Source organism: Melitaea cinxia, chromosome 7, assembly GCF_905220565.1.
Source record: "Melitaea cinxia chromosome 7, ilMelCinx1.1, whole genome shotgun sequence".
Taxonomy (NCBI): Eukaryota; Metazoa; Arthropoda; class Insecta; order Lepidoptera; family Nymphalidae; genus Melitaea; species Melitaea cinxia.
In genome coordinates this window covers 1,235,073-1,260,514 of record NC_059400.1, presented here as the reverse complement: position 1 = coordinate 1,260,514, position 25,442 = coordinate 1,235,073, and the positions used below count along the sequence as shown (strand labels likewise).

Below are 25,442 nucleotides of genomic sequence, written 5' to 3'. Positions count from 1 at the left end.
GTATAGCGATAACTGAAACTATATTAAAACGCAGTACACTTTAAAAATTACATCTTGAAATAATTATGTAGAAACCTAATGTATAGCTGAACTAAACGTAATTAGTACCGCTATTAAATATTAAACAAATAATAAACAAACGTTTCACTTTCAACGGCCCCCAGTAGGTTTTTCCCCTGTGTCGGGCGTCCGGAAACACACACAATACACAAGCACAAACGCTCAGACCACGACAAACATCTGTATGGCCAATACAAATGATTGTCATGTGCGGAGATCGAACCTGCGACCGCTAGCGCAACAACCAGCGACTGTGACTGTCACTACTGATATTTTTTTTATAACAAAAATCTTATGAATACATTAACATACACCTAATTAATTTATGAACATTAGTTACATGGGAGGTAGCTTGATTTCCGCATAGCACTTGAAAATTTATTTAATAACAAGTAAATACAAGAGAGAGGCATGAAATTAAACCACATATTGACAAGCTCGTTGGCGCAGTTTGTAGTGGCCCTGCTTTCTGTTCCGCGAGTTGCGGGTTCGATTCCCGCCTGAGTCTGCGTGTAATATTTCTATTTATATATTTATTATTTCTATGTATATTTATTTATCAAAAAAATAATGTTATAACAGGCGACTGTTATAATTATCGAAAAAAAAAAAATGTTATAACAGGGGACTGTTACCTGTAACACATGCATTAAGTTGCTTACTTTAGGAACCATGGACCAGACCATGTGTCTATGTTATAAGATATTTATTTATTTATAATTTATTAGAAAAAAAATATACTACACAATAAGGACCTTGGCCTTTATTTAAGTTAGTATACTTTATGAATAATAAAACTCGAAATGTGCAATAAAGTATTAAGAAATAAAAGTTATTTAGGTGCTACCTATATACTGTTTGTTTCTTTGAAAAAAAAAAAAAAAAAATAATAAAAAAATAAAAAAAATAAAGAAGTAGTTTCATTTGATTGACTTTTTTTTTCATGTAACATTGATAAGTCTGTTTAATTTGATACCTCTCGCTTGCATCTACCCTCCATAATAAATAAAGATTACGTGTTAATAAAAGGTTTATTGACAATTTTAACTAAATACTCATTTAAATTAAGATTTTTAGTAATCAAGTAGTAGTACTGTGAATATTTTGTGCATTTCATCACATCGCATTTTGTACTTATATCCTTTGAGTCAGAGTTGGACCGGGGGTATCAGAACTTTGTCCGGCAAAGTGGGCAGTTTGACTTACTGCTTGTAGAGAACCATTTACGCTGAAAATAAATAATTATTATCATAATATGAACATAATTTAATCTGTTTGTAAGAACGAAGGAGAGAGAGAGGAGAGAGACAGAGAGAGAGAGGAGAGAAAGGGAAGAGAGAAGGGTGAGAGAGAGAGAGGAGAGAGAGAAGAGAGAGAGGAGAGAGAGAGGAGAGAGAGAGAGGGGAGAGAGAGAGAGAGAGAGGGGAGAGAGAGAGAGAGAGAGGGGAGAGAGAGAGAGAGGGGAGAGAGAGAGAGAGAGGGGAGAGAGAGAGAGGGGAGAGAGAGAGAGCCTCACCAGGCAGGGCGAGTGGAACTTATTGCGGCACTGGTGGCAGGGCACGGAGGGCAGGCGGCCGGTGGAGGGGTGCAGGCGGCAGTAGCAGATGTAGCACTGCGGGGAGCTCTCTACGCGAGCCGTCACTGCACTGATCCACATCTTCAAAGCGTTCAGCAGCGTACCGTTCTGGAATTATATTTAATATCAACCAAGTGAATATTTATACATTTATATTTCGTAAAAATCTTGATATGAAAACTTTAATTTACTGTATAACGCTTTGTAACGCTAATGCTAAAAATAAACATACAAACAATAAATGCTTCACACTCAATGGCCCCCAGTAGGATTTTCTCCTGTGTCAGGGGTACGGAAACACACACAATACACAAGAATAAAAACGCCCAAACCACGACAAATATCTATGTATATGGCCAATACAAATGTCTGTCATGAGCGGGGATCAAACTTGCGACCGCCAGCGCAACAGACAGTTCTGTGACCGCTGCGCCAACGCGTCGTCAATAAAACAAAATCAATTAAATAAATTTTATTCAGATAGTAAGCACTTTGTCCTTCGAGCCGGATCAGGGATCCTACTCTCGTACCTGGTATAGATTACGTTTTTTTTTCAAAATATAGCCACTAGCGACATCTACACTGTGAGTGTGAGCTAAACGTCTTGTAATGGAAGTGCATATAGTTAGTAGGAAGATAAATTTGACAACGTATTTGTAGTCACAGCATTGGCTTTTACTGTTGTGCGGATTCGATTCCCACGCTTGGCATAAATTTGTATTAGCCAAGATGCTTGCTGTGATCTGAGTAATACTACGGGGTGCCGTTGAGTGTGGGGCGTATATTTATTTATAAGTTTACCTGGTAAGCGAGGTAGAGCACGATCCACTGGGTATCTGGCGCTGGCGAGTTTGGAGGTGTTATAACAGTGGGTGGTACCAGTGGATGCTCATCCGCTAATTGCAACGTAATCTCTAATATCCTCTCCTCCAACTGTAACTCGCATTGCACTTCCGCACGCGACCACTGTATACTGACAGTAGCGTCAGGGAGTTCATGAGCTCTGGCTGCCAGGTGGGTCAACAATCTTCGCTGTAGTATGGGCGCTATACAGGCTGCCACAACGCGTCGTAATACCGCCCCCGCCTTCGCCCCCAAAGCGCCCGCCCAGCTTCGGGCTTCTCCCACAGCAGCGCCACCCAACGTTTCACATAACACGAAGCACGCTAACGTGCTTATTGTGTTACTGTCGCACCGCCCTACCGAGTGTAAAAGTGATATTACATATAACGCTTCAAACGAAATGGTTAAATTAGGAATTACATCTATAATATAAAAATGAGTCCCTGAATGTGTTGCTAAGCGCAAAACTCGAGAACGGTTGGACCGATTTCGCTAATTCTTTTTTTTAAATATTCCTTGAAGTACGTGGATGGTTCTTACGGAGAGAAAAATTAAAAAAAAAAATTAAATTTCCTGAAAAAGTCTAAAAACAACACTTTTCTATACTCCCATACAAAAGATTTGTGATAATACTTAAAAGTCACTGTTAGGCGATACGAAGTTCGCCGGGTCAGCTAGTTATATATATAAACAGTCTAGCTATCGCTTTGGATATCGCGACAGATTTTCTTAATTAACGTTAAGTTTAATAATCGTAGTTTTAAAGTAACATAACATTTTTTTTTTGTTTATTAATTAATTCTATATTTAGTGCCAATGGGTTGCCATTCAAAAAAATAAAATAAAAGGTACTTAGTTTTGCACCTAACTATATTATTTGGCTGTTACTTATAACACAAGCATTAAATTGTTTATCTTAAGAACAGACGACCCTGTATGCACTTTAAAAATATACATGATTATTTTAATGATTGTCCAGAGTTGGAACCGACAAATCAAACTATGCGTTGTTCTGAAGAAAAAAAATCAAGTTTCATTTTACACTTTATGATACAAAATAAAATGACCATAGTAAATCAAACTAATTAAGCAAAATTTAAAATGTCGTAAAAGATTTAAAATGTTTAATAATCCTCTGGATGCCATTGAGTTTGCTCAATTGAGACGAGACTGTGATAATCTTATAAAACTGTGCTACAGTCAGTAAATTTCGGAGATTGAGAAGGCTGTAGGTGAAAATCTAAAATAGTTTTGGGCTCCTATGAAAAATATGCGGCGCAAGGGCTCCAACTATCCAGCCAAAATGATTCTAAATGACCACGAAGTAAAAACTGGGCATCTGTGATGGGTATCTGTGATTTATTTGCAACACGCTTTTCATCTGTGTTTGTTAAAAGCAGCGATGGTAACTTGCGCAGTCATCAGTCTTACGAGCCCAAAAACTATATTGGTAATATTTACCTATTTAGTGGTGACGTGGTTTTTTTTTTAAAAAGAATTGATAAGTCTAAGAGTACTGGTCCCGATAATATACCCCCAATATTTTTATTTTACTGCGTAAATTCCTTGGCATCTCCACTATCTATTATCTTCAACACTTCGCTCAATACGGGCATTTTCCCCAAAAAAAAAAAAAAATGGAAAGAGGCACGAATCGTCCCTATTTTTAAAAACGACAGTCCTAATGCTATAGAAAACTATAGACCGATTTCGATTATTTCTACCATGTCGAAGGTCTTTGAGAGTTTGGTTTATGAAACTATATTTAAAAGATTAATAACTATAAACGTTAGCTGTCGCCAACATGGTTTCTGGTCTGGCAGGTCAACAACAATAAATTTATTCGAATATGTAACTAAATTACTAAATAACATCGACAATAAGATGCAGGTGGATGCTATATACACCGATTTCTCTAAGCCCTTTGACAGGGTAAGTCACAAATTGCTTATTGCCAAATCGAGGGATTTTGGTCCGAGTGATGTGTTGCTTGGTTTGTGCGCATCTTACCTGGAAGATAGATTATCCACGGTAGTCATTGATGGGTATAAATCTACACCTTTTATTGTTTACTCTGGTGTTCCACAAGGCTCCATTTTGGGAACTACGTTTTTTAATATTTTTGTTAATGATATCGCCGCAATATTCAAACATTCTGAGTGTTTTCTGTTTGCTGACGATCTTACGATAATTAAAGGTATCGAAGATGAATCTGACGTTGGATCTTAATCATCTAATTCAGTAGTGTAAGGAAAATTGTATCTAACTTTGTGCCAAAAAGTGCCATTGTGAAAAAAACATTTTGTGCAGAGCCAATATTTTATGGCTTCTGAAAAGTTGAGTGTCGTTGGTTCGATACGTGATCTGGGAGTTATTCTCGATAATCAATTAAAGTTTACAGCATATATTGGCAACATGATTACCTCAGCAACAAAATCGCTGGGTTTTGTACTGAGAAATTCCAAGTCCATGTTTCATTTTACACATATGGTCTTGGCTAAATTAGCTGCACTTGTTTAACATTGTTATACTTGTCTTTAATGTATTTTTTATATTATCTTTATTTTTCTTAGCAATGATTTTTTTTGTGATTTTTTATATTAAATTCAATTTACACTAAACAGTATCGCATGTAGTGACTGCCTATAAAAAGAAGTACAATGATCATTGCTTACCTATTAAGTATGTATTAAACATTTATATTGTATCTTCTGTTGGTTATCCTTAATAAATAAATAAATAAATAAATAAATAACTAAATAAATACACAAATAACTAAATAAATAAATAACTAGATAAATAACTAAATAAATAAACTATCTAAAATAGTGTATTTTGTCAAAATGATTTTTTTAAATGCATGTGTAAATTGAAAGAAATCTTATTCTTTCACTTTATTAATTATTTAATTAGTAAATTTGCAGTACTCACGGTAAACATCCAGCGGTGGTAGTTTCTCAAAGGCGGGGCGATGTTTCGCTAAGTCGTTGCAGTCAGCCTGCATTGCTGCCGATAGTATGTCAGCGGGCAAAAGTCTCACGCAACTTGCCATCAACCCACCCGCATACGCACCCGTCCTACACATGTGAGACAATGAGTTTAATTTCAATTTATTTATATATTTGCTAATTTTACCGTCTACAATCTATATGTATGTATGACCGCAAAGAAAAATGGTCGGTTGCAAAATCTTCAAAAGTACCTGACTTAGCTTTATGGAGCAGCTGTGCGGCCAGCAGCAGTGTCAGTAGTGCGAGTGTCTCACCGCAGCAGCTGCGCGGCCAGCAGCAGTGTCAGTAGTGCGAGTGTCTCACCGCAGCAGCTGCGCGGCCAGCAGCAGCGTCAGTAGTGCGAGTGTCTCACCGCAGCAGCTGCGCGGCCAGCAGCAGTGTCAGTAGTGCGAGTGTCTCACCGCAGCAGCTGCGCGGCCAGCAGCAGTGTCAGTAGTGCGAGTGTCTCACCGCAGCAGCTCGATGTAGTACTGCGCGAGGTCGCCCCGTGCGCACGCGCAGTGCCGCAGCAGCTGCGCGGCCAGCAGCAGTGTCAGTAGTGCGAGTGTCTCACCGCAGCAGCTCGATGTAGTACTGCGCGAGGTCGCCCCGTGCGCACGCGCAGTGCCGCAGCAGCTGCGCGGCCAGCAGCAGTGTCAGTAGTGCGAGTGTCGCACCGCAGCAGCTGCGCGGCCAGCAGCAGTGTCAGTAGTGCGAGTGTCTCACCGCAGCAGCTCGATGTAGTACTGCGCGAGGTCGCCCCGTGCGCACGCGCAGTGCCGCAGCAGCTGCGCGGCCAGCAGCAGTGTCAGTAGTGCGAGTGTCTCACCGCAGCAGCTGCGCGGCCAGCAGCAGTGTCAGTAGTGCGAGTGTCTCACCGCAGCAGCTCGATGTAGTACTGCGCGAGGTCGCCCCGTGCGCACGCGCAGTGCCGCAGCAGCTGCGCGGCCAGCAGCAGTGTCAGTAGTGCGAGTGTCTCACCGCAGCAGCTCGATGTAGTACTGCGCGAGGTCGCCCCGTGCGCACGCGCAGTGCCGCAGCAGCTGCGCGGCCAGCAGCAGTGTCAGTAGTGCGAGTGTCTCACCGCAGCAGCTGCGCGGCCAGCAGCAGTGTCAGTAGTGCGAGTGTCTCACCGCAGCAGCTGCGCGGCCAGCAGCAGTGTCAGTAGTGCGAGTGTCTCACCGCAGCAGCTCGATGTAGTACTGCGCGAGGTCGCCCCGTGCGCACGCGCAGTGCCGCAGCAGCTGCGCGGCCAGCAGCAGTGTCAGTAGTGCGAGTGTCTCACCGCAGCAGCTCGATGTAGTACTGCGCGAGGTCGCCCCGTGCGCACGCGCAGTGCCGCAGCAGCTGCGCGGCCAGCAGCAGTGTCAGTAGTGCGAGTGTCTCACCGCAGCAGCTGCGCGGCCAGCAGCAGTGTCAGTAGTGCGAGTGTCTCACCGCAGCAGCTCGATGTAGTACTGCGCGAGGTCGCCCCGTGCGCACGCGCAGTGCCGCAGCAGCTGCGCGGCCAGCAGCAGTGTCAGTAGTGCGAGTGTCTCACCGCAGCAGCTCGATGTAGTACTGCGCGAGGTCGCCCCGTGCGCACGCGCAGTGCCGCAGCAGCTGCGCGGCCAGCAGCAGTGTCAGTAGTGCGAGTGTCTCACCGCAGCAGCTGCGCGGCCAGCAGCAGTGTCAGTAGTGCGAGTGTCTCACCGCAGCAGCTCGATGTAGTACTGCGCGAGGTCGCCCCGTGCGCACGCGCAGTGCCGCAGCAGCTGCGCGGCCAGCAGCAGTGTCAGTAGTGCGAGTGTCTCACCGCAGCAGCTCGATGTAGTACTGCGCGAGGTCGCCCCGTGCGCACGCGCAGTGCCGCAGCAGCTGCGCGGCCAGCAGCAGTGTCAGTAGTGCGAGTGTCTCACCGCAGCAGCTCGATGTAGTACTGCGCGAGGTCGCCCCGTGCGCACGCGCAGTGCCGCAGCAGCTGCGCGGCCAGCAGCAGCTGTCCCAGCGCCACGCTGTGGCAGTCCGAGCCCGCCAGCATCTCACATGAGCCCTCGCAGACGCTGCGGACACACGTACTTTAGTTATACGGCTTTGGTTACTTTTATACGTACACACGTACACGCAAGCGGGCACGCACACACACGTAACCATTCACGCACACACATGCAAACGTACACGCACGCATACGTAACCGTGCACGTACACACACGCAAGCTTGTACGCACACACATGTAACCGTGCACATACACACACACTGTGTACGCATGCACGTAACACTGCACGCACACACACACACACACACATAAAAATAACTGTACGCTCGCTATTTTTGCCTTTCTTAACTAAACAGTCGCCATATTTGATACATTTTAATTTAAAACATGATAATAATAATAATAATATACTTTATTGCACATTTAAATAAAGAAAAAAAAAAATTAAAATTACAAGCAATTATAGTAACAAATTGTACAACCAGGCGATCTTATTGCTAAAAAGCAATCTCTTCTAGACAACCTGATAATGAAAGGGATATTGCTTTTCAGATGGGCAGGTGGTATACAGATTTAAATAAGTAAAAGATACATTATACACATACGTACGCAATAAAAAAAAAAAACCATTCACATACACACTAATATATAAATACAGTAATCGTATAATATATAGATTAGAACATATTTATTTATCAAATTTATATATTGTAAAAAAACTCACTTAACGTTCGATAGGGCAGCGTCCATCAGGTCCTGTAGATGTACCATTGCGTCGTCGTAGTAACTGAGAGAGAAACTGGGAGGGGACTCTTGGCTGGACCACGCTGCAAGGCTCTCAGCTGGTAATAAAATATATTTTTTTTATAGAAAAATATAATCTTGATTATTAAATTGAATTTAAAAAGTAGTAATATCTAAACCAATCTTATTTATTTTGACTTTGTCTTAATTTAGACAAAAAACTTTAAAACTTTAACTAAAAATCTTTGAGTCCCAAAGTGACCGACTCCAAAATGAGAAATTCTCAATTCCATTGTATATCTATATTTTATGTGTGTCATAATTCATAACTTTTGGGTTAGTACTACTGGGTTTGGTACTTTTCATATAGTCTCATATCTTAAGTCATTATTTTTGTTTGAGAATTAACAATACATTAATATAAATCCGGGTTAAGTAGAAGGTATAACTGACCATCTTCAAGCACGAGTGTCTCCGTGACGAAATCAAGGGCGGCAAAGGCGAGGTACTTAAGGGCGGGGGGCGCCACTCGGGATAGGACTGCGCAGGCGCTGGAGACCAGGGCGGGCGGGCTCAGGGGCAGCGAGGGCGGAGCCCCGCCGGTCACCGGGCGGTGTAACTGGGCTAAACTTGCAATTAGACCGTCGATTGTCGCCACACGGCAAGCTGTCATCGGCTTGTCGTCGGGTTCTGTGGGTATTGAAAATTTGTTATATCACTTGACTTTAGTTTGGTTTTGATTTTCAGTATTTAGAATTTCTATTTGAACTAGACAGAAGAACAAGATTATTTTGACCTTACTTATATAACACGATTTTTGTTATGTTATTAACTTTGTCTTTATTTAGGTTATTACTTGCGAAATTAATGTTTTTGCATACATCTTTGTTGTATGTACTGTGCCTATGACCACTGTACGTCTGTACAAATTTAACAAACACATTTAGTATTATCGTTGACTTTCATTTCATCATCACATGTCAATCCTCACTCAACTATAAGCTGTATACATTACAAATAATATTATTTTAGTTGTTGTCATTATATAGTCTGTGAAGAAAATACAGCAATATTTCTTTAAATTCTATGTTATCTATGGCCTTTAAGTAAAAAAAAAAGATGTCAAATGAGACGTTTATGAAAATTATAATTTAGTTATTTTAAAAGTAAAATAGTTTAGAAAATAAATAACAAATAACGAACTGTGAAGGAGAGAATAGTAAACTTTTACTTTTGTTCCTTTATTTTCAGGTATGTTTAAAGGTCATTTTCTAATAGCGTGATTTCGTAATATAATTTTAACAAAAAAAAGAACATCATTTTCAGAGCAAAACACAATATAGTTTTATTTGCTAGCCTTCAAAGTCCACGATATAATCTTACATATCATCAAACTTGTTTGTACGATACACAAAATTTGTTACTCACTGAGGACGACCATTAGCAGGTCTAACAGGTGTTTCGTAAGGTCAGGAGCGAAGACATCTGTCCACTCTGTAGGTAGGGCCAGTACATGGTCACTGGGTTGAGTTTTCTCCGCCTGTGTCCGTACTCCTCGGATGAACTCCAATACTGTCACTAGTAGTTTCAATATCGCACGCGACAGTACCGCCACCTAGTATAAATTGGAAAAGGTATATTGACAATTCAGAAAGATTTGCCAAAATGGGCGTCACCAAAATTAAATTATTTTTTTACAGCTGTTCTGGTCTAGTGGTTCCTATAGACGCCTAAACACCCACTGTTCGATTTCTGCTCGGGATGGATTTCGGGTCTTTCCGCGGTGACTCGGTTAGCACGTTAAACTGTGGGTCCTAATTGTTATCACAGACATCTGATAGCGAACATCATTCATTGTAGGGAATATATCTATCAACCCGCATTGGAGCAGCGAGGTGGACTAAGATCCGATTATTCTCTTACATGGAGACAGACGATTATACCCAGCAGTGGAAGGTTATGGACTTAATGACCATCAACCAAGTCTACTTAATTGTTTTCTGTTCTATTTATGATGGAGGCCTCCAGGCAAAGTGATATAATGTAATTTTTTTCCATGACTATAGTAAGATGATATGGTTAGCTTACCTTACAGCATCCCCACTGATGAGAACTGATCTGCAGTGACTCTACTAATGAGCAGAGAGAGATAGTGGTAAAGTCCCACTGGTGGGCAGGCAGGTCCCAGCCATGAGTACGTACTTCTTCTTCTAAGAAGTCTACAATAGCTGCATTGCTGATTATCATACTCCACGAGACAGTGGATAGGTCCCTGGGGATTTGAGAGTCCAATTTACTTTTAGAAATATTTCATTTATAGAAGTGATTGGTGATTATGTCGAGTACACATTTTACATTCATTTTGAAATGCGACGGTACGTGTATGTAATATTTTATATTATTTCACATATAATACGATAAGACTACGATACACAGACTACATAAGCATGAGTATTAATTTTGTGGATTTTCTAAGTTCTAAGTAAGTAAAAAATCATCTGCATCTGTTAATATACGCCACCGAAAATACAAGCTCATTATCATTATCACTTCAGCCTATCGTAGTCTACTGCTAGACATAGACCTTCTCAAGTTCGCGCCAAAAATGGCGTGAACTCATATGTGTTGCCGATAGTCACCACGCTGAGCAGGCGGGTTGATGATCGCAGGGCTGGCTATGTCGCACGGAAGACGTTGCTGCCCGTCTGCGGCCTGTGTGTTTCAAAGTCTTTCAGGCTTTTCAAGTAGCTTGCAGAAGGTTGGAATATACAATCTACTCATTTTTTATCCACAGTTGGGTAGTCAGTTTTCCCTACCACATTGATATAAACATTGATTTTTGCTTGTTATTTGATGATTCGACAAATTTTTGTCGTTACACACACACGGTTTCACAATTACACGCACACACACATGGAAAACTATAACGATTAATTTCCAGTTTTTATATTGAACTTTTAATAAATAAATGATCCACACTCAACAGCCCCCAGTAGGATTTGCTTTTGTCTGGGGTTCGAAAACACACAAGCACAAATGTCTCGCGCCAGGCGCGCGCCGGCCTAGTTATATGAGGAGTGCACGTACGTCTTGTACAGCATGAGGTGGGCGTACGCGTAGTGGGCGTCGACGATGACGTCGGCGGGCGGGCGGGCGGCGCGCGTGTCTCGCGCCAGGCGCGCGCACAGCGCGGCGTCGTGCGCGTGCGCGGCCAGCACGGCGCGCGGCAGCAGCAGCGCGGCGGCGGGCTCGCGCGCGGCCTGCGGGCCGAGTTGTGGTGAGGGGTGGTCGAGGGCTAGTTTTGCTGGGTAAGTTGAGGTGAGCAAGGTATTTAAGTTGGTTATAGCAGGAAAGGCTAAGCTTTAGACTAGGAAAAACCGAATTATTGGGTTATTGGGGGTGGAGGGCAGTAGGTGTAGGGGAAGCTATACAAGGTAACACTGCCACACTATGAAACCCCATGGTTATGGAGATATCCATGGTTAAAGTTTTGAGGTTAGAAGAAGAATTTCGCAGCTTTCACACGTTATTTTCACATTTCACACGCTAATTTCACATTTCACACGTTATTTTCACGTTTCATAAGCTATTATACTATTATAAGCTATTTCTCAGTTGTTAAACATTAGTGTATCGTTTATTAAAAGACCGTGTGAAAACGTTAAATTAACGTGTGAAATGTTAAAATCATGTGCGAAATGTGAAAATAACACGTGATAACTACGGAACGGAGCATGAGTAATGTAAGTTGTATCGTTCGTTGATCTTGGAGTCGAGACCGTTTTTATTTTGAAAATAACTTATGAAACGTAAAAATAACGTGTAAAATTAGCGTGTGAAATGTGAAAATAACGTGTGAAAGCTGCGAAATTCTTCTTCTAACCTCAAAACTTTAACCATGTATATCTCCATAACCATGGGGTTTCGAAGTGTGACAGTGGTACCAGGGGTAGCGTTCCCCACCCTCCCCGCCCCCTTCCCTCCACGGTCCCGAAATTCGGTTTTTCCTAATCTAAAGCTTTTAAGCAGGAAATATCCTGCCCAAAATCTGGACCAGTCCGACTGGAAAAGTACCTAAACCTTAAAAAAGATTGCTGCCAAGTAATACTGTTCTCAAGTATATGTATAATCGTACTGAAACTTAAATGAGCCAGCCGAGCTCCCCGGAGAAGCCGGCGATAAGGTCGGCAGTTGATGTTTCTAGTATTGCAAGCGTCTATAGGCTGCGGTAATCGCTTACCATCAGGTTGAGCCGTATGCTTGTTTGCCGACCTAATTGTATAAAAGTATTGTGCCAGTATGCGATTATGCGCGCACTCTGAGTTTCTACAAATTGACGAGCTCGGTAAGTTGAGAGCACTGATATAATAATAAGACTTTAATATTAAATGAAAATTAAAATTAAGAAAGTGCTAACAATATCCATAAGCTACCTGTAAGCTATGGAAATATCCATTCCCCGTGACAACTTCTTCTGACATCTCCGTATCTAATATATCCGTCCCATTTTGACATTCTTCGCCAAGTCCTGATTTAGGCTCCTTATTCATATCTTCAGCCTCATCATCCTTACTTCCGAGTTTAGTTCCATCTGCACAACTTTCTTGACTTTTGAGTTTGTTCGGACAGGCAGAATTATTTGTATTTATTTTTTCATCGAATAATTTCTTCGCATATGACCAATAGTAACCTCTAGCAGCTGCGTTTTTGGTGAAATGAATTAAAAGGACTTTTTTAATTTCAGGAGTGATTACAGATAAGATATTTTCAATCAGACCGTCTAACTGTTGCTTGCCTTGTATTATGACGTCATAGTCGGGCCACTGTAAGGAGAAAACAGAACACATTATTTATAGCCCAAGAGCTAACGAGGGTCAGACGTTTTTTTCGTCTTCGTTGTCTCCCAACACAGGTAGAAGTTATGGCCATATATGACGTTGAACTCCGTGTTTTTGGCAGATGCCAGGTAGCAAAGTGGGAAGTTTTTGTGTGTTATCTAATTTAATAGAGCAGACGCAGCGACCAGCGTCTGTGGGAAATGAACAAGGGTTGCTGCACCAGGGACGGGGGCAGCGTAAAAGGCGAGTCCGGGAGATGAGTTTGAGGATTGCGAGTTGGAATATGGGTACGATGACTGGGAGAGGACGAGAGCTGGCGGATGTTTTGGAAAGGAGACGGATAAATATAGCGTGCTTGCAGGAGACGAAGTGGAAGGGGCAGAGAGCAAGAGAAATAGGGGCGGGTAATAAGTTTTATTATTGCGGCTGCGATGGGAAAAAGAATGGCGTAGGTATAGTGTTAGAAAATAAAAAGATCAGAATATCAAAATAGTAAAAAGAAGGCTAAAAAGGCATTCGCAATCGCAAGAGCCAAGGTTCAAGATAATTTGTACGATTTTTTAGAGCCCTCAAGGTCAAAAAATCTTTTTAGAATATCAAGAGAGGGAGGGAGGGAGAGAGAGAGAGAGAGAGAGAGAGAGAGAGAGAGAGAGAAATAGAGAGAGAGAGGGAGGGAGGGAGGGAGGGAGAGAGAGAGAGAGGGAGGGAGAGAGAGAGAGGGAGAGAGAGAGAGAGAGAGGGAGGGAGAGAGAGAGAGAGAGAGAGTTCAAAACTGCGACTCTTGAATATACCTACATTATAAATATATGTCGGATATGAAGAAGGAGAAGGTATACTTTTCGGCTTGAAGGTATATTTCTCTTTCTCATCGTCTCAGAGTACTCAGTCTACTGTGGGCTTCAGTGGGAAATGTTGACTGAACAAGTAAACACGATTTATCATGAAACAGGATTCACTTAACAGAAAGACAACGCAGCACGGAAGGCGGGATAGTTATTAGTTAAGGGGGCGAAGACTAACTTCTTAGCATTCGATGGATTCACGGTTCACCGTGCGGGTACCGAATCCATCGTGTGGCAGAGGGAGTAACTCAGAGCAGTGCCTAGGACTTGCGACCCAGGTGTAGGTTTAAGGAGGCCACCTTTGAGATGCGCATCAACGCTCACCTTCACTGCTCGAGTTATACGCCTCGCCTAGTCAAATTAATCGTAATAGGTAATAATTAATTCGATTGCACAAATTAATTATTGAATGAGTCTAGGTTAAGCTACTAGCAGGATACAACAAGTGTATCGTGCCAAGCCAGAGCCAAGACTGCCTTAGCCGAGGTGAAACCGTTCGTTTTATACACATCAGAACAATTCGAGTAATATAATAAATGAGGGTAGGTGACTATCGAACGATGTGCTAGGTGGCGCGTCGATCACCCCACTACTCTAACAGCTAATAATTGACAACTGACATTATCTGAATACACCCAAGTCAAACACTTGACGTTCCGTATTCATACTCTGCGACATATATAATATAGCCTTCAATCTCTCTAAATCAAAATATATTGGATAGTGTAGAGAAGGTTCAACGAAGGTGTGAAAAAATATCTAACTAGCCTTAACCCCTCTTTTGCTACACAATTTGTTACAAATTATTCAATTCTTGAAGTAAAACTTCTTTACGCACGTTTGATTTGGGGAGTAAGCTGGTGAATGTGTGACGAGAGCGTTACGAAAAGTGTGATCGGGCGAGGTGAACGAAGCGAGAGGTGCGAGCTTACATTTTCTCTCTTTTTGTGTCACAGGTACGTTTCATACATATAAGATAAATTTAAATAAATGAATGTAAATATACTTACAAAAGCATATCGCTTGACCAGCACATCGAGAACCGCTGCGTCATAGAAGATTCTGTTCAACTCATCCAAAATAAATTTCTCTTTTAACAACTCAATAACCGTCTCATCATTTTCAAACGACTCATTTTCACACAGGGTAGCTTTTATCACAGAAGTCCTAAACAGACTTTTATACAAAAACAATATTAGGTCTTTTTTTGTAAGTTCTGTATAATCGTTATCAGATTCTTTAACAATTGTTGCTATAAATTCATTATCGTTCTCAAAAGGACAGTTAATCTGTCCATCGATACAATCACATCTAAGGGAGTATACTTCTAACGGCACGTTTGGTTTTTCTGTCTCTATATCGAATAGTTTTTTTATATGGGATACTATTTCGTTTGGCATTTTTGTATCATCCTCGCTGGCAATAAACAGGTATGGATATAGAGACGCGGCGTGTGCGATACGATCTGTATCTAGGTTTTCGAAGCTGAAATTTAAATTATTATTATTTTTATAATGAAAAAAAAAAAATACACGCATTAAATACAACAAGCATACGTTTGCAAATAATAAAAACTTTAACAGTATTAAAATTTTTATTTATTATATTTACTTATATCTAAGTCATCATCATCATCATTATCATCATCATCATCATTACAGCCTATACAGTCCACTGCTGGACATAGGCCTCCGCGAGTTTACGCCAAAAATGGCGTGAACTCATGTGTTTTGCCCATAGTCACCACGCTGGGCAGGCGGATTGGTGACCGCAGTACTGGCTTTGTCGCACCGAAGACGCTGCTGCCCGTCTTCGGCCTGTGTATTTCAAAGCCAGCAGTTGAATGGTTATCCCGCCACCAGTCGGCTTTTTAAGTTCGAAGGTGGTAGCGGAACTGTGTTATCCCTTAGTCGCCTCTTACGACACCCACGGGAAGAGAGGGGGTGGCTATATTCTTTAGTACCGTAGCCACACAGTAAATCTAACAGTATATCTAAGTCTTTTTCACTAATTAAGAATTACTAAAACTTTAATTCGCCATCCAGAGCTCCTACAGGGGGACTGAACGGGGTAGGGTCGGAAACGCTATTTGATGCTTCTGGTGTTGCAGGTATCTATAGGGTACGGTAATCACTTATCATCTGGTGACCCGTAAGCTAGTTTGCCGACCTAGTTGAACAAAAAAAAAAAAAAAAATATATATATATATATATAATAACTTACTTTTTAAAGACGTGTGCGTGTAGTAGCCTACGAGCACGAGATATTAAAAGCACTCGTGTATCCTTCGGTAATGCGCGTAAGGCGTCACGCCATGCCTTTTGGTCGTCGGGACCCTGTGGGAGGGGTTTGTTACTTTCTTTGTCTTGTTGTATGTAAGAGCGAGTGTGAAAGTGATTGTGAATTTGTGAGTATGTAAAATCTTCTCACGACTTGTTATTCGTGTTATTACGTTTCGTCAAGTTGCCTTAGGTCACTAAGTTTGAGATTTTGAAGACGAAAGTTTTATTTGATCGTGTGTTGTAAACAATTATGTAATCAGAGAAGCATTTTCTCTAACGTTCTACTATTATTTAAAAGTTCTATAGTTTAAAATATTAATAACTAGCTGACCCGGCGAACTTCGTATCGCCTAACACAAACTTTATCGTATGGTATTAAAGTTCAAATTGACTTTTAAGTATTATCACAAATCTTTTGTATGGGAGTATAGAAAAGTGTTGTTTTTAGACTTTTTCAGGAAATTTAATTTTTTTTTTTTAGAATTTTTCTCTCCGTAAGAACCATCCTCGTACTTCAAGGAATATTTTAAAAAAAGAATTAGCGAAATCGGCCCAACCGTTCTCGAGTTTTGCGCTTAGCACCACATTCAGCGACTCATTTTTATATTATAGATAGAGATAAATGAGTAGGGAAAATATTTTAACTAAAAATTTTAAAGTAAATATCGATAACAATATTAAATTCCATGTGCCCATTAAAACATAGTAGCTTTAAAACTCAGTGTAGGAAATATGTACAATGACAGTATCAAACTCACGGAATGTTCCAGAGATCTCCGGAACAGTGCTGTCACTAGCGGTACGGCGTGCAGACGGTGGTAAGGGCGTGGCGCGAGTGCGAGCGTGGCTAGGGCGCTCGTCGCGGCCACGCCGCAAGTGGCGCTCAACCTTTCCACGGACCGAGATACCGCCGACGAGCTAATTACTGGCTCTGTATACCGGACAGATGGGTATTAGCGAGTTGTATTGCCTGTACTTTGTGTGAGGGGTGCGAATTATTAAGATATTTTTGAAGTAGAACTTCTTTACGCACGCTTGACTTGAGGAGTACACTGAATGCGTGAAGAGCGTTACGAAAAGTGTGATCGGGCGAAGCAAACGGAGCGAGAGAGGTGCGAGAGCACATTTTCTTTCTCTCATAGCCAGTTAGGTTTCGTATATCTAAGACACAGTGCTGGCCTATTGTGCAGAAGACTTCGGTCGCGTAGTATTAAGACACACTAATTTTTTTTAATAAACTTCTTCGTTTTAAAACTAATTATTACAATGAAATCTTTACATAAATGTGTATGAAACTGGAAATAGGCTGAGAATATCATTGGCATTTTATTATTTCGCTTTGTTTATCATTGTCGGATTGCCATCACTTAGTCATCACATTCGAGAGGATAGAGTGAAAGAGAGGCAGAAAGAAGAAGATAGACATACCACCATTATCATCAAGAGCCAGACACGTCAGCAGTAACCTCGTTGCAGCCTTGTCCCCCTCACGTAGACTCAGATCCACCACACACTGCTCAGCTACGGGTCCTTGCAACCACCGCCTTGCCGCACTATTCTCGCGTTGTGGGTGAGACACCGCGCGATACAAACACCATTCCACTACGGCTGGAGGGAACTGGGAAAAACAAATTTATATATAGAGAAAAAAAAGTTGTTTGGTAATTGTTGTGCATTGACTTTTGGGGCTATTTTTCGCGAATTTGAGGTCTATGAGGTCTTGATGAAGCCAGCACAAATATGGTCGATTTTTTTAAAGAATCCCAAACAATATGCATCACTTTTGGAACAATTTTGTTTTGCAATTTAGAACATTTTTTTTTTATCTGAATCAAATTCTTGTAACAATCTTTTCAAATGGTAGAGTAATATATTGATACTAGCTGACCCCGTAAATTTTGTTTTGCCATATATTTTATTAACCTTCTCAATCCCCCCCCCCTTATAACTTAGGGGAATGAAAAATAGATGTCGGCCGATTCTCAGACCTACCCGATATGCACACAAAATTTCATAATATTTTATTAACCATCCTAACCCCCCCCCCTAACTTAGGGGTATGACAAATAGATGTTGTTCGATTCTCAGACCTACCCGATGTGCACACAAAATTTCATGAGAATCGGTCAAGCCGTTTCGGAGGAGTTTAACTACAAACACCGCGACATTTATATATAAGATTTTATATATAAGATTTTAACAAACGCAATAATATCAAAATAAAATATACGTATTCACGCTCATCGGCCCCCAGTACTACTTTGTCTTATGTCGGGGGTTCGTAAACACATTATACACAAGCACAAACGTGCAGATTACGGCAAATATTTAGATGGCCAAGAGAAATGAAAAATATCTGTATATATTACCTGTGAGAAACTCTCAAACATTTTATCCTGTTCATCTTCAGATAAATATTTCATAATAATGAAAACAACATCAACGAGCACTTCACATGCCTTATCACCGGTTAACCACTGTTTCAACACTATCTCATAAAATCCATATATATTATCTTGTTTGAAATGCCTCGCTAGGGCCATTAGTAAGTTTCTACCCTCAAATTCTACGATAAATGTTAATAAGGCGGTAAAAACTGTTTGAGGCACTTCCGTATTATTCACAAAGTCGAAGTAATTACAACATGTGTTTTCTACAAGATCGTTTAAATTGTGTTGAAATCTATCGATAAGTGTTATATCACACATCTCTGTTGGACTCGGCAGATTCGATTCTTCGACAACTTCTTGATCTGCGAAATGTATGCGACGTTGCTTCTTACCTTCAAATACAAACATCGTCTTTAACGTCTTCAATATCAATATATGTGATTCGATCGATTGTGTTACATTGTCCTTTTCAAATTGGTCGATATGTTTTGATATGGTCGAGCCAATGTTCAGCCAGAAATTTCGAATGAGTTGGTCGTATTTTTCCCCGTTTTCTTCTTTGGTCTGTTTGAGCCAATATTTGACCAATGACGCCATGTTGGTAGCCGAACATTTGATCAAATGATTCTTCGTTTGATTGTCGGTTACTGCGAATACATTTTGTAACCAAGTTCGATGAACGTATGTGACGACTTCTGTCACGTATTCTTGGTTTTGAATGGACAAGTATCGAAGGCACTCTTCTAAAATTTTTATCCACGTTTGTCTTTCGCTTTTCGAACTTAACAGATTTCTGTTGCTAAGCCTGTGAATGTTAAGTTAAAAAAAAATTACGTCTGTCAAATACGTATGATGAGCGATTTCCACAAAATTATTTATATGGTGGATTTAGATTGGCTTTGTTACACAATCATTTTAATGGAAATTATGTGCGAATTCATGCACCACAAAATCAACAAATGAGAAGAAATAAAATATATTTATAGGTGCATTATCCAATTGCAGGCATTTAAGATTAGGATTTTAAATACACCAATATAACAAAAAAAGTATACTTAACTACAAAACAATAAAAGACAGCACTAAATAGAAAAAAAAATTGAGATTTACATATTTGCAGAAAAAATTACTTAATCACAGATTTATATCATATTCACCCTGTAAGAATTGCATTGAAAAATGTCGTATAAAAGTCCTTCGTAATCAGATCAGCCGGCAGCTTTGACAACAATGGTAGTAACATATTAGATAAAGGTTGAGCCTCACCCCATCCTCCTAAAAAAGTTTAATGAGTTTAACAAGACTATTATGACAATTTTATAAAAAAAGTTTTCAAAATAAAATTGGTGCAAAAGTTTACCATTATTTAAAACATCTAGCAGTCGTTTTACTAGTAAGTCTTTTCTTTCAAACCATGTATACCAGTCCTGAAATAAGAAAAAAAAATAGTTACAAAAATAGCCTATTTTGTACTATACTTCCAGTCACAGGAGAAAAAAAAATATATATTTTTATATATTCGCCGATATCTTCGTCGATTGTAGACCAATTTTTTAAGTAAAACTTCTTCACGCACGCTTGACTTAGGGAGTAAGCTGGTGAATGCGTGACGAGAGCGTTACGAAAAGTGTGATCGGGCGAGGCGAACGGAGCAAGAGAAAGAGGTGCGAGCACACATCTTGTCTCTCTTCCTCTTACAGCCAGTTACGTTTCGCGTATATCTAAAACACAGTTCATGCCTATTGTGCAGAAGTTTTACTTTAGTGTGGTCTAAACCACAGCCGTTTATTTTTTCATTGAAAAGCTCATATTTTAGTTCAGTTTTTGGTACCAAATTTTAGGCACTATCTCAGAGTTAATTTACTGCTATAATTATATTTTCAACATATTCACCAAATCAGACAAACTTCACATAACAACTCTGGGCACTTACCTCAACCCTATGCATGAGTAGTAGAACAGCGGCCCAGCGCTGGGCAGCGACCGCCCCACGCTCTGGTGTCGACACAAGCGCTTTCCCTATTCTTACACGTTCGGGCAACAAGCCCAGCCGTGGACCTTCACGGGAACATAGTTGCCCACATACACTGTACCACGCCGCACTGTCGGTAGAAAATCGATGTTAAATGTCTTGAAACATATTCGATTTGAGGAGCCAAAAAATCCCGGGATTATCTTTGGGTAGACTCGAGATTTTCTGGGTCAGAAAACGTGTGGGGCTGGGATATGCGGGATTATTTTCTCCCATATATTCAGAGTATATACGAGCGAAAAATAAAAGACAGATTTTTTTTGAAATTTCTAGAAAAAGTCAGCCAAATAAAAGCTGCAGTGATTAGACTATTTTACAAATGAATTATAAATATAAAACACAGAAATTTGTTGTGTACCTTAGGTACAATCGATCCAAGATATATGGTTAGCATTATATTAACTAGTGGTTACCAGTGGTCGAAATTCGACCATAATTAATTTAGGTTCAAGACGCCGGTTTGGGTCAAAGACTTATACTTCTATAATAACAATATTAAATACACAGTAATGTGTGTAATGTTTTTTTTATTGATTTAATGTATTTTTTATGCATAATTAAAAAAAATAGCATTCTACACTCCTCTATATAAACTATAAAAGTGCGAAATTTCATACTCCTCTGTCAGCGCAATTTTCGTAAAAGGGGTACAAAATTTTTGTTTCATGTGTTAACATATAGGTAATTAAACTTACCGAATATGCTCCGATTTGTGAACAAAAAGCTTCCAGAATTCAACGGACTGAAGCAATAGCCGTAACTTTTCCCATAACCACTCATCGTGAATCTCCGGTAGTTTTACTATAAGCAACTCCAGTGCTCTGAGACTGCTTGACAGAATGCGTTCGATTTGAATCTGACGTTCATCTGGATTATCAACTCTGAAAAAAAAAAATAGCTTTTAGTTTAACTTTAATTACTTTTATTAAGATTGCAATTTAGAAAAAAAAAAATTTGTAGTACTAGCAAACAAGCCTACGGTCTGTTGGACAACAAAAGCATCGAAATTGAGCTGACAACCCTACCTCTGAACCTCCCCAGAAGCTCTGGTCACCTTACTCACCACAGGAACACTGTTATTTAGCTGTGATCTTCTGTAAAAGGATATTTCCTGCTGTGGCCTACCTCAATAAAAAATATAAGAGAATAATACTGACTTTTTACTGAGCATTGCCGCTGTATTGCCTGATAAGTTGTCTAAGAGCAGTGTTATAATCTCCGTTTTGCAAAACGATAGCGCTTCGCCCAATTTGTTATCAGGGAAAGTGTTCTGAAAAATTGAATAATGATTTAATAAATAATAATCATTGTAGAACTCACAAATTCACTTATGCAATACATAAGCAGGTACAAATGCAAGTGAGCACAAGTACACGCACACGCACATGCACACTCACATTAACACATTCACACACGCACGCACGCACGCACTCACGTACGCACTCACGCCCGCACGCACGCACGCACGCACGCACGCACGCACGCACGCACGCACGCACGCACGCACGCACGCACGCACGCACGCACGCACGCACGCACGCACGTACGCACGCTCGCACGCACGCACGCACGCACACACACTCGCCTGCAACTGCGCCCTCGCCAGCTCCGCGGCCGGCGCATGGTCGTCGTGGTGCGCCAGCAGCCAGGCCGGCAGCAGCCTCCGCAGCGCCGGCGCCGCTCGACGGCCGCAAGCGGACACCAGCGCCCCGTGACACGCCTGTAACACACACACAGTGTTAATGGGGGAGAAGTTAATGGGGGGGAGACGAACTTCTTAGCATTCAATGGATTCACCGTGCGAGTGCCGGGTCCATCGTGTGGCAGAGGGAGAAACTCAGAGCAGTTCCCAGGTTTTGGGGTTTAGGTTTAAAGAGATCCCCTTTGCTCATGTTCATTGCTCAAGTTGTCCGCCCTGCCTAGCTTTAATCCTCAAATTGCATACATCACAAAAGAAGAAATATTAAACATTTTATTTATTTATTTATTTATTTATTCATAAGTCAACACCAACAAGTAGTACAACAACAAATACAAAATTAATAAAGTTAACATCGGTATCTAGATAATTGCCTACTTTTTTACAGGTGTTCCTAAATTACTAAGAATATCGTCAAAATCGAAACAAGTCAAATTAAAAATTGTCCATTTAGTATACAGTAATAAATATTCGAAATTAAATTCAATATAAATATACAAAATAAAATCAACATTAATTCTAAACATTTTTTTAATGTCATATCAAAAATTGACCGCTCCAGCGGGATTCGAACCCGCGTCTCCGACTGACCGTGTCGGCGCTCTAGCCAATTAAGCTATGGAACGATGTACCCGCTAGAGCGAAATTTTTGATATGATGATTTTTATTTTCGGTTTAAGCGAACCGTGGCGCCGTCTATAGTGAGTTCTTTACAGAGACCCGTAACTATTCAAAGTTTCATATTACAATGAAAATCTTTGACAGGAGACGACACCATGCTATTATTAATACCTACGATTTTATTTTTGTGTTACCCCCACATTAGGAATTCTAAACATTTTTTAATGTCATATCAAAAATTGACCGCTCCAGCGGGATTCGAACCCGCGTCTCCGACTGACCGTGTCGGCGCTCTAGCCAATTAAGCTATGGAACGATGTACCCGCTAGAGCGAAATTTTTGATATGATGATTTTTATTTTCGGTTTGATATGACATTAAAAAATGTTTAGAATTCCTAATGTGGGGGTAACACAAAAATAAAATCGTAGGTATCAACATTAATGTCAGAGAGCAATATTAAAACAAAAAGTCAAAAACATTCAAAGTTTGTTCACATTTAGTTTTATGGTAAAAGTATCTGTGTACTTACCTGGGCAGCTTCCCGTACTCTCCGATCACTGTCTGTGATCAAGATCTGGTAATGATTAGCCCAGCTTGACAGAGCAGCCACTGCGTCCTCAACATTGCCATTTTTCACCAACTCTGTTATTTTTTGTAGAGCCTAGGGAACAAACAATACAACACCAAACTGTATTAAGATTGCTACTGCTTATATTGCTTTTTGTTACTATATTATTTATTATTTTATTTATTTTCTACTTAATTGTACATCTTATATTTATATAATTCATAACATCACTACATAGTATAAAACAAAGTTGCTTTCTCTGTCCCTATGTATGCTTAAAACTTTAAAACTGCAAGACGGATTTTTATGCGGTTTTTTTAAATACATAAGAGTGGTTGAAGAGGACAATTAATAAAAAATAATCACAAATATATTACAAATAAAGCATAAAGCTAGTTACAGACAGTGAAGTACAATGGGCGGACTTATGGCTAATTAGCCATTTCTTCCAGGCAACTCAAACATAAACAGGAAACTTATCAAAGTTGAGTAGGTGATGTAGATGTACAATAAACTTACATACAAATGGTTACATTCTAATACTTATAATAAAATAAAGAATTTATTATTATTATTATTATTATAGAAAATACATAAATAAAAAAATATTATATTTAATTAAATATAAAATACATAAAAAATTATTATATTTAGTACTACTGTATTTATACTTTAGTGACACTGGTGTAGTTGGCTGGCTTCAGCTTTAGGATTATGTTCCAATCTAGTCCTGAGTTAATGTGTATTACTTTTATTGAAGAAAATGTTAATCCAATTTATAATATCATAATAAATAAGTTTACACTTTTTTTTATTAAATCAATATATAGCATCTTGCTGTTATCTAAAACACAGGTTTTACTGTGCTTACTTTTGGACACACAGCCAACTGCTGACTGGTGAGTTTTTTTTTAATTATATAATTATAATACTAGCTGCACCTTTCTTTTTTGGTTGTACCAACTCAGAACCCTTTGTGGGCTCATGCACAGTTCTTTGATGAAGCTCACAATATGATCAAATACATAGTATACGATTCTATAAATGACATACAGACAAACAATCACTTTTTATATATATAGAAAATAACATAATATATTACACCCAGACTCGCGACAGATGACTAGGAATCAAATCTGTACAAACTTCACCAACAGCCCAGTTAACACTTCTTTCTAATTTTAATATGTTAATAAATAATAGTTGTAAACTTAGTTTGCTTAAAAAGTATTTTAATACACAATTATTAAATATATTTAGTTTACCTTAGTTTTAGTGTAAGGGTCCTTTTTGTTGAGTTGTTTGAAACATACTGAGTACTCAGGACTGAGTCCCTGGTCAATAGTAGTCGTGTTTATTGTGGGGAACAGGACTGGTAGGTCCTTGCCAGGCACCAGAGTAGAGTCCAATTTAATTGTGGAACTTAATATTTCTGCACTTCTACCACTGCTTGATGGCTGGAATAAAAAATAGCACTACTTTGATTTGTTTACTTTTATTGCACACCAACAACTATAATTATATGTATTAAACAAGTGTGTGTGTGTGTGTATTGGTGACAACAAGACAGACTTTAAATTACAAGTTTTCTAAAAAATAAGAAAAAGCCAACCGTAAAAAACTGAAAAACTAAAAAAAACAGTTTTTTTTTTAATTATTAGTTTTATATGACGATTACATTGTAAACATGCGTCCAAGAGGTTATTTATAGTGTAATAACACATTATTACTACTTATAAGTATAACTTTATGAAAAATAACTATAATAAGTTAATTCATCTTGTTACATTTATAAAGTACTACTCACTCGAACATTATTTTTCGTTCTCTGACTTTGTTTCGTTTTACCACCCATTATAAGTAATAATTTACTACTAAGTATTCAACAATATTTACAGGATTTTGTATAGAAAAGATTTGCTAGTTTTCCAAATAGTGCCAAAACAGCACAGGTGCCCGTCAATGTCAGACTTTTTTTT

The 25,442-nt window shown here is 39.8% G+C and overlaps 1 protein-coding gene across 1 annotated transcript; it reads right to left on the bottom strand.

The window, feature by feature from the left end:
• Positions 1-1,072: 1,072 nt before the first annotated feature.
• On the bottom strand, positions 1,073-25,442 carry LOC123655067 (E3 ubiquitin-protein ligase listerin). Its single transcript, XM_045590905.1, has 31 exons — positions 25,271-25,442; positions 24,729-24,920; positions 23,425-23,556; positions 22,159-22,293; positions 21,731-21,843; positions 21,269-21,454; positions 20,475-20,643; positions 19,902-19,968; positions 19,699-19,816; positions 18,521-19,346; positions 17,580-17,769; positions 16,910-17,082; positions 16,093-16,205; positions 14,880-15,354; positions 12,623-13,012; positions 11,277-11,449; positions 10,278-10,461; positions 9,618-9,804; positions 8,643-8,879; positions 8,170-8,287; positions 7,368-7,511; positions 7,162-7,326; positions 6,907-7,071; positions 6,652-6,816; positions 6,451-6,561; positions 6,196-6,306; positions 5,941-6,105; positions 5,411-5,556; positions 2,438-2,835; positions 1,577-1,744; positions 1,073-1,288 (listed from the first exon to the last, which is right to left on the bottom strand). The coding sequence occupies exons 1-31, from the start codon at positions 25,316-25,318 to the stop codon at positions 1,229-1,231; spliced, it is 6,024 nt and encodes a 2,007-aa protein (XP_045446861.1). The 5' UTR covers positions 25,319-25,442; the 3' UTR covers positions 1,073-1,228.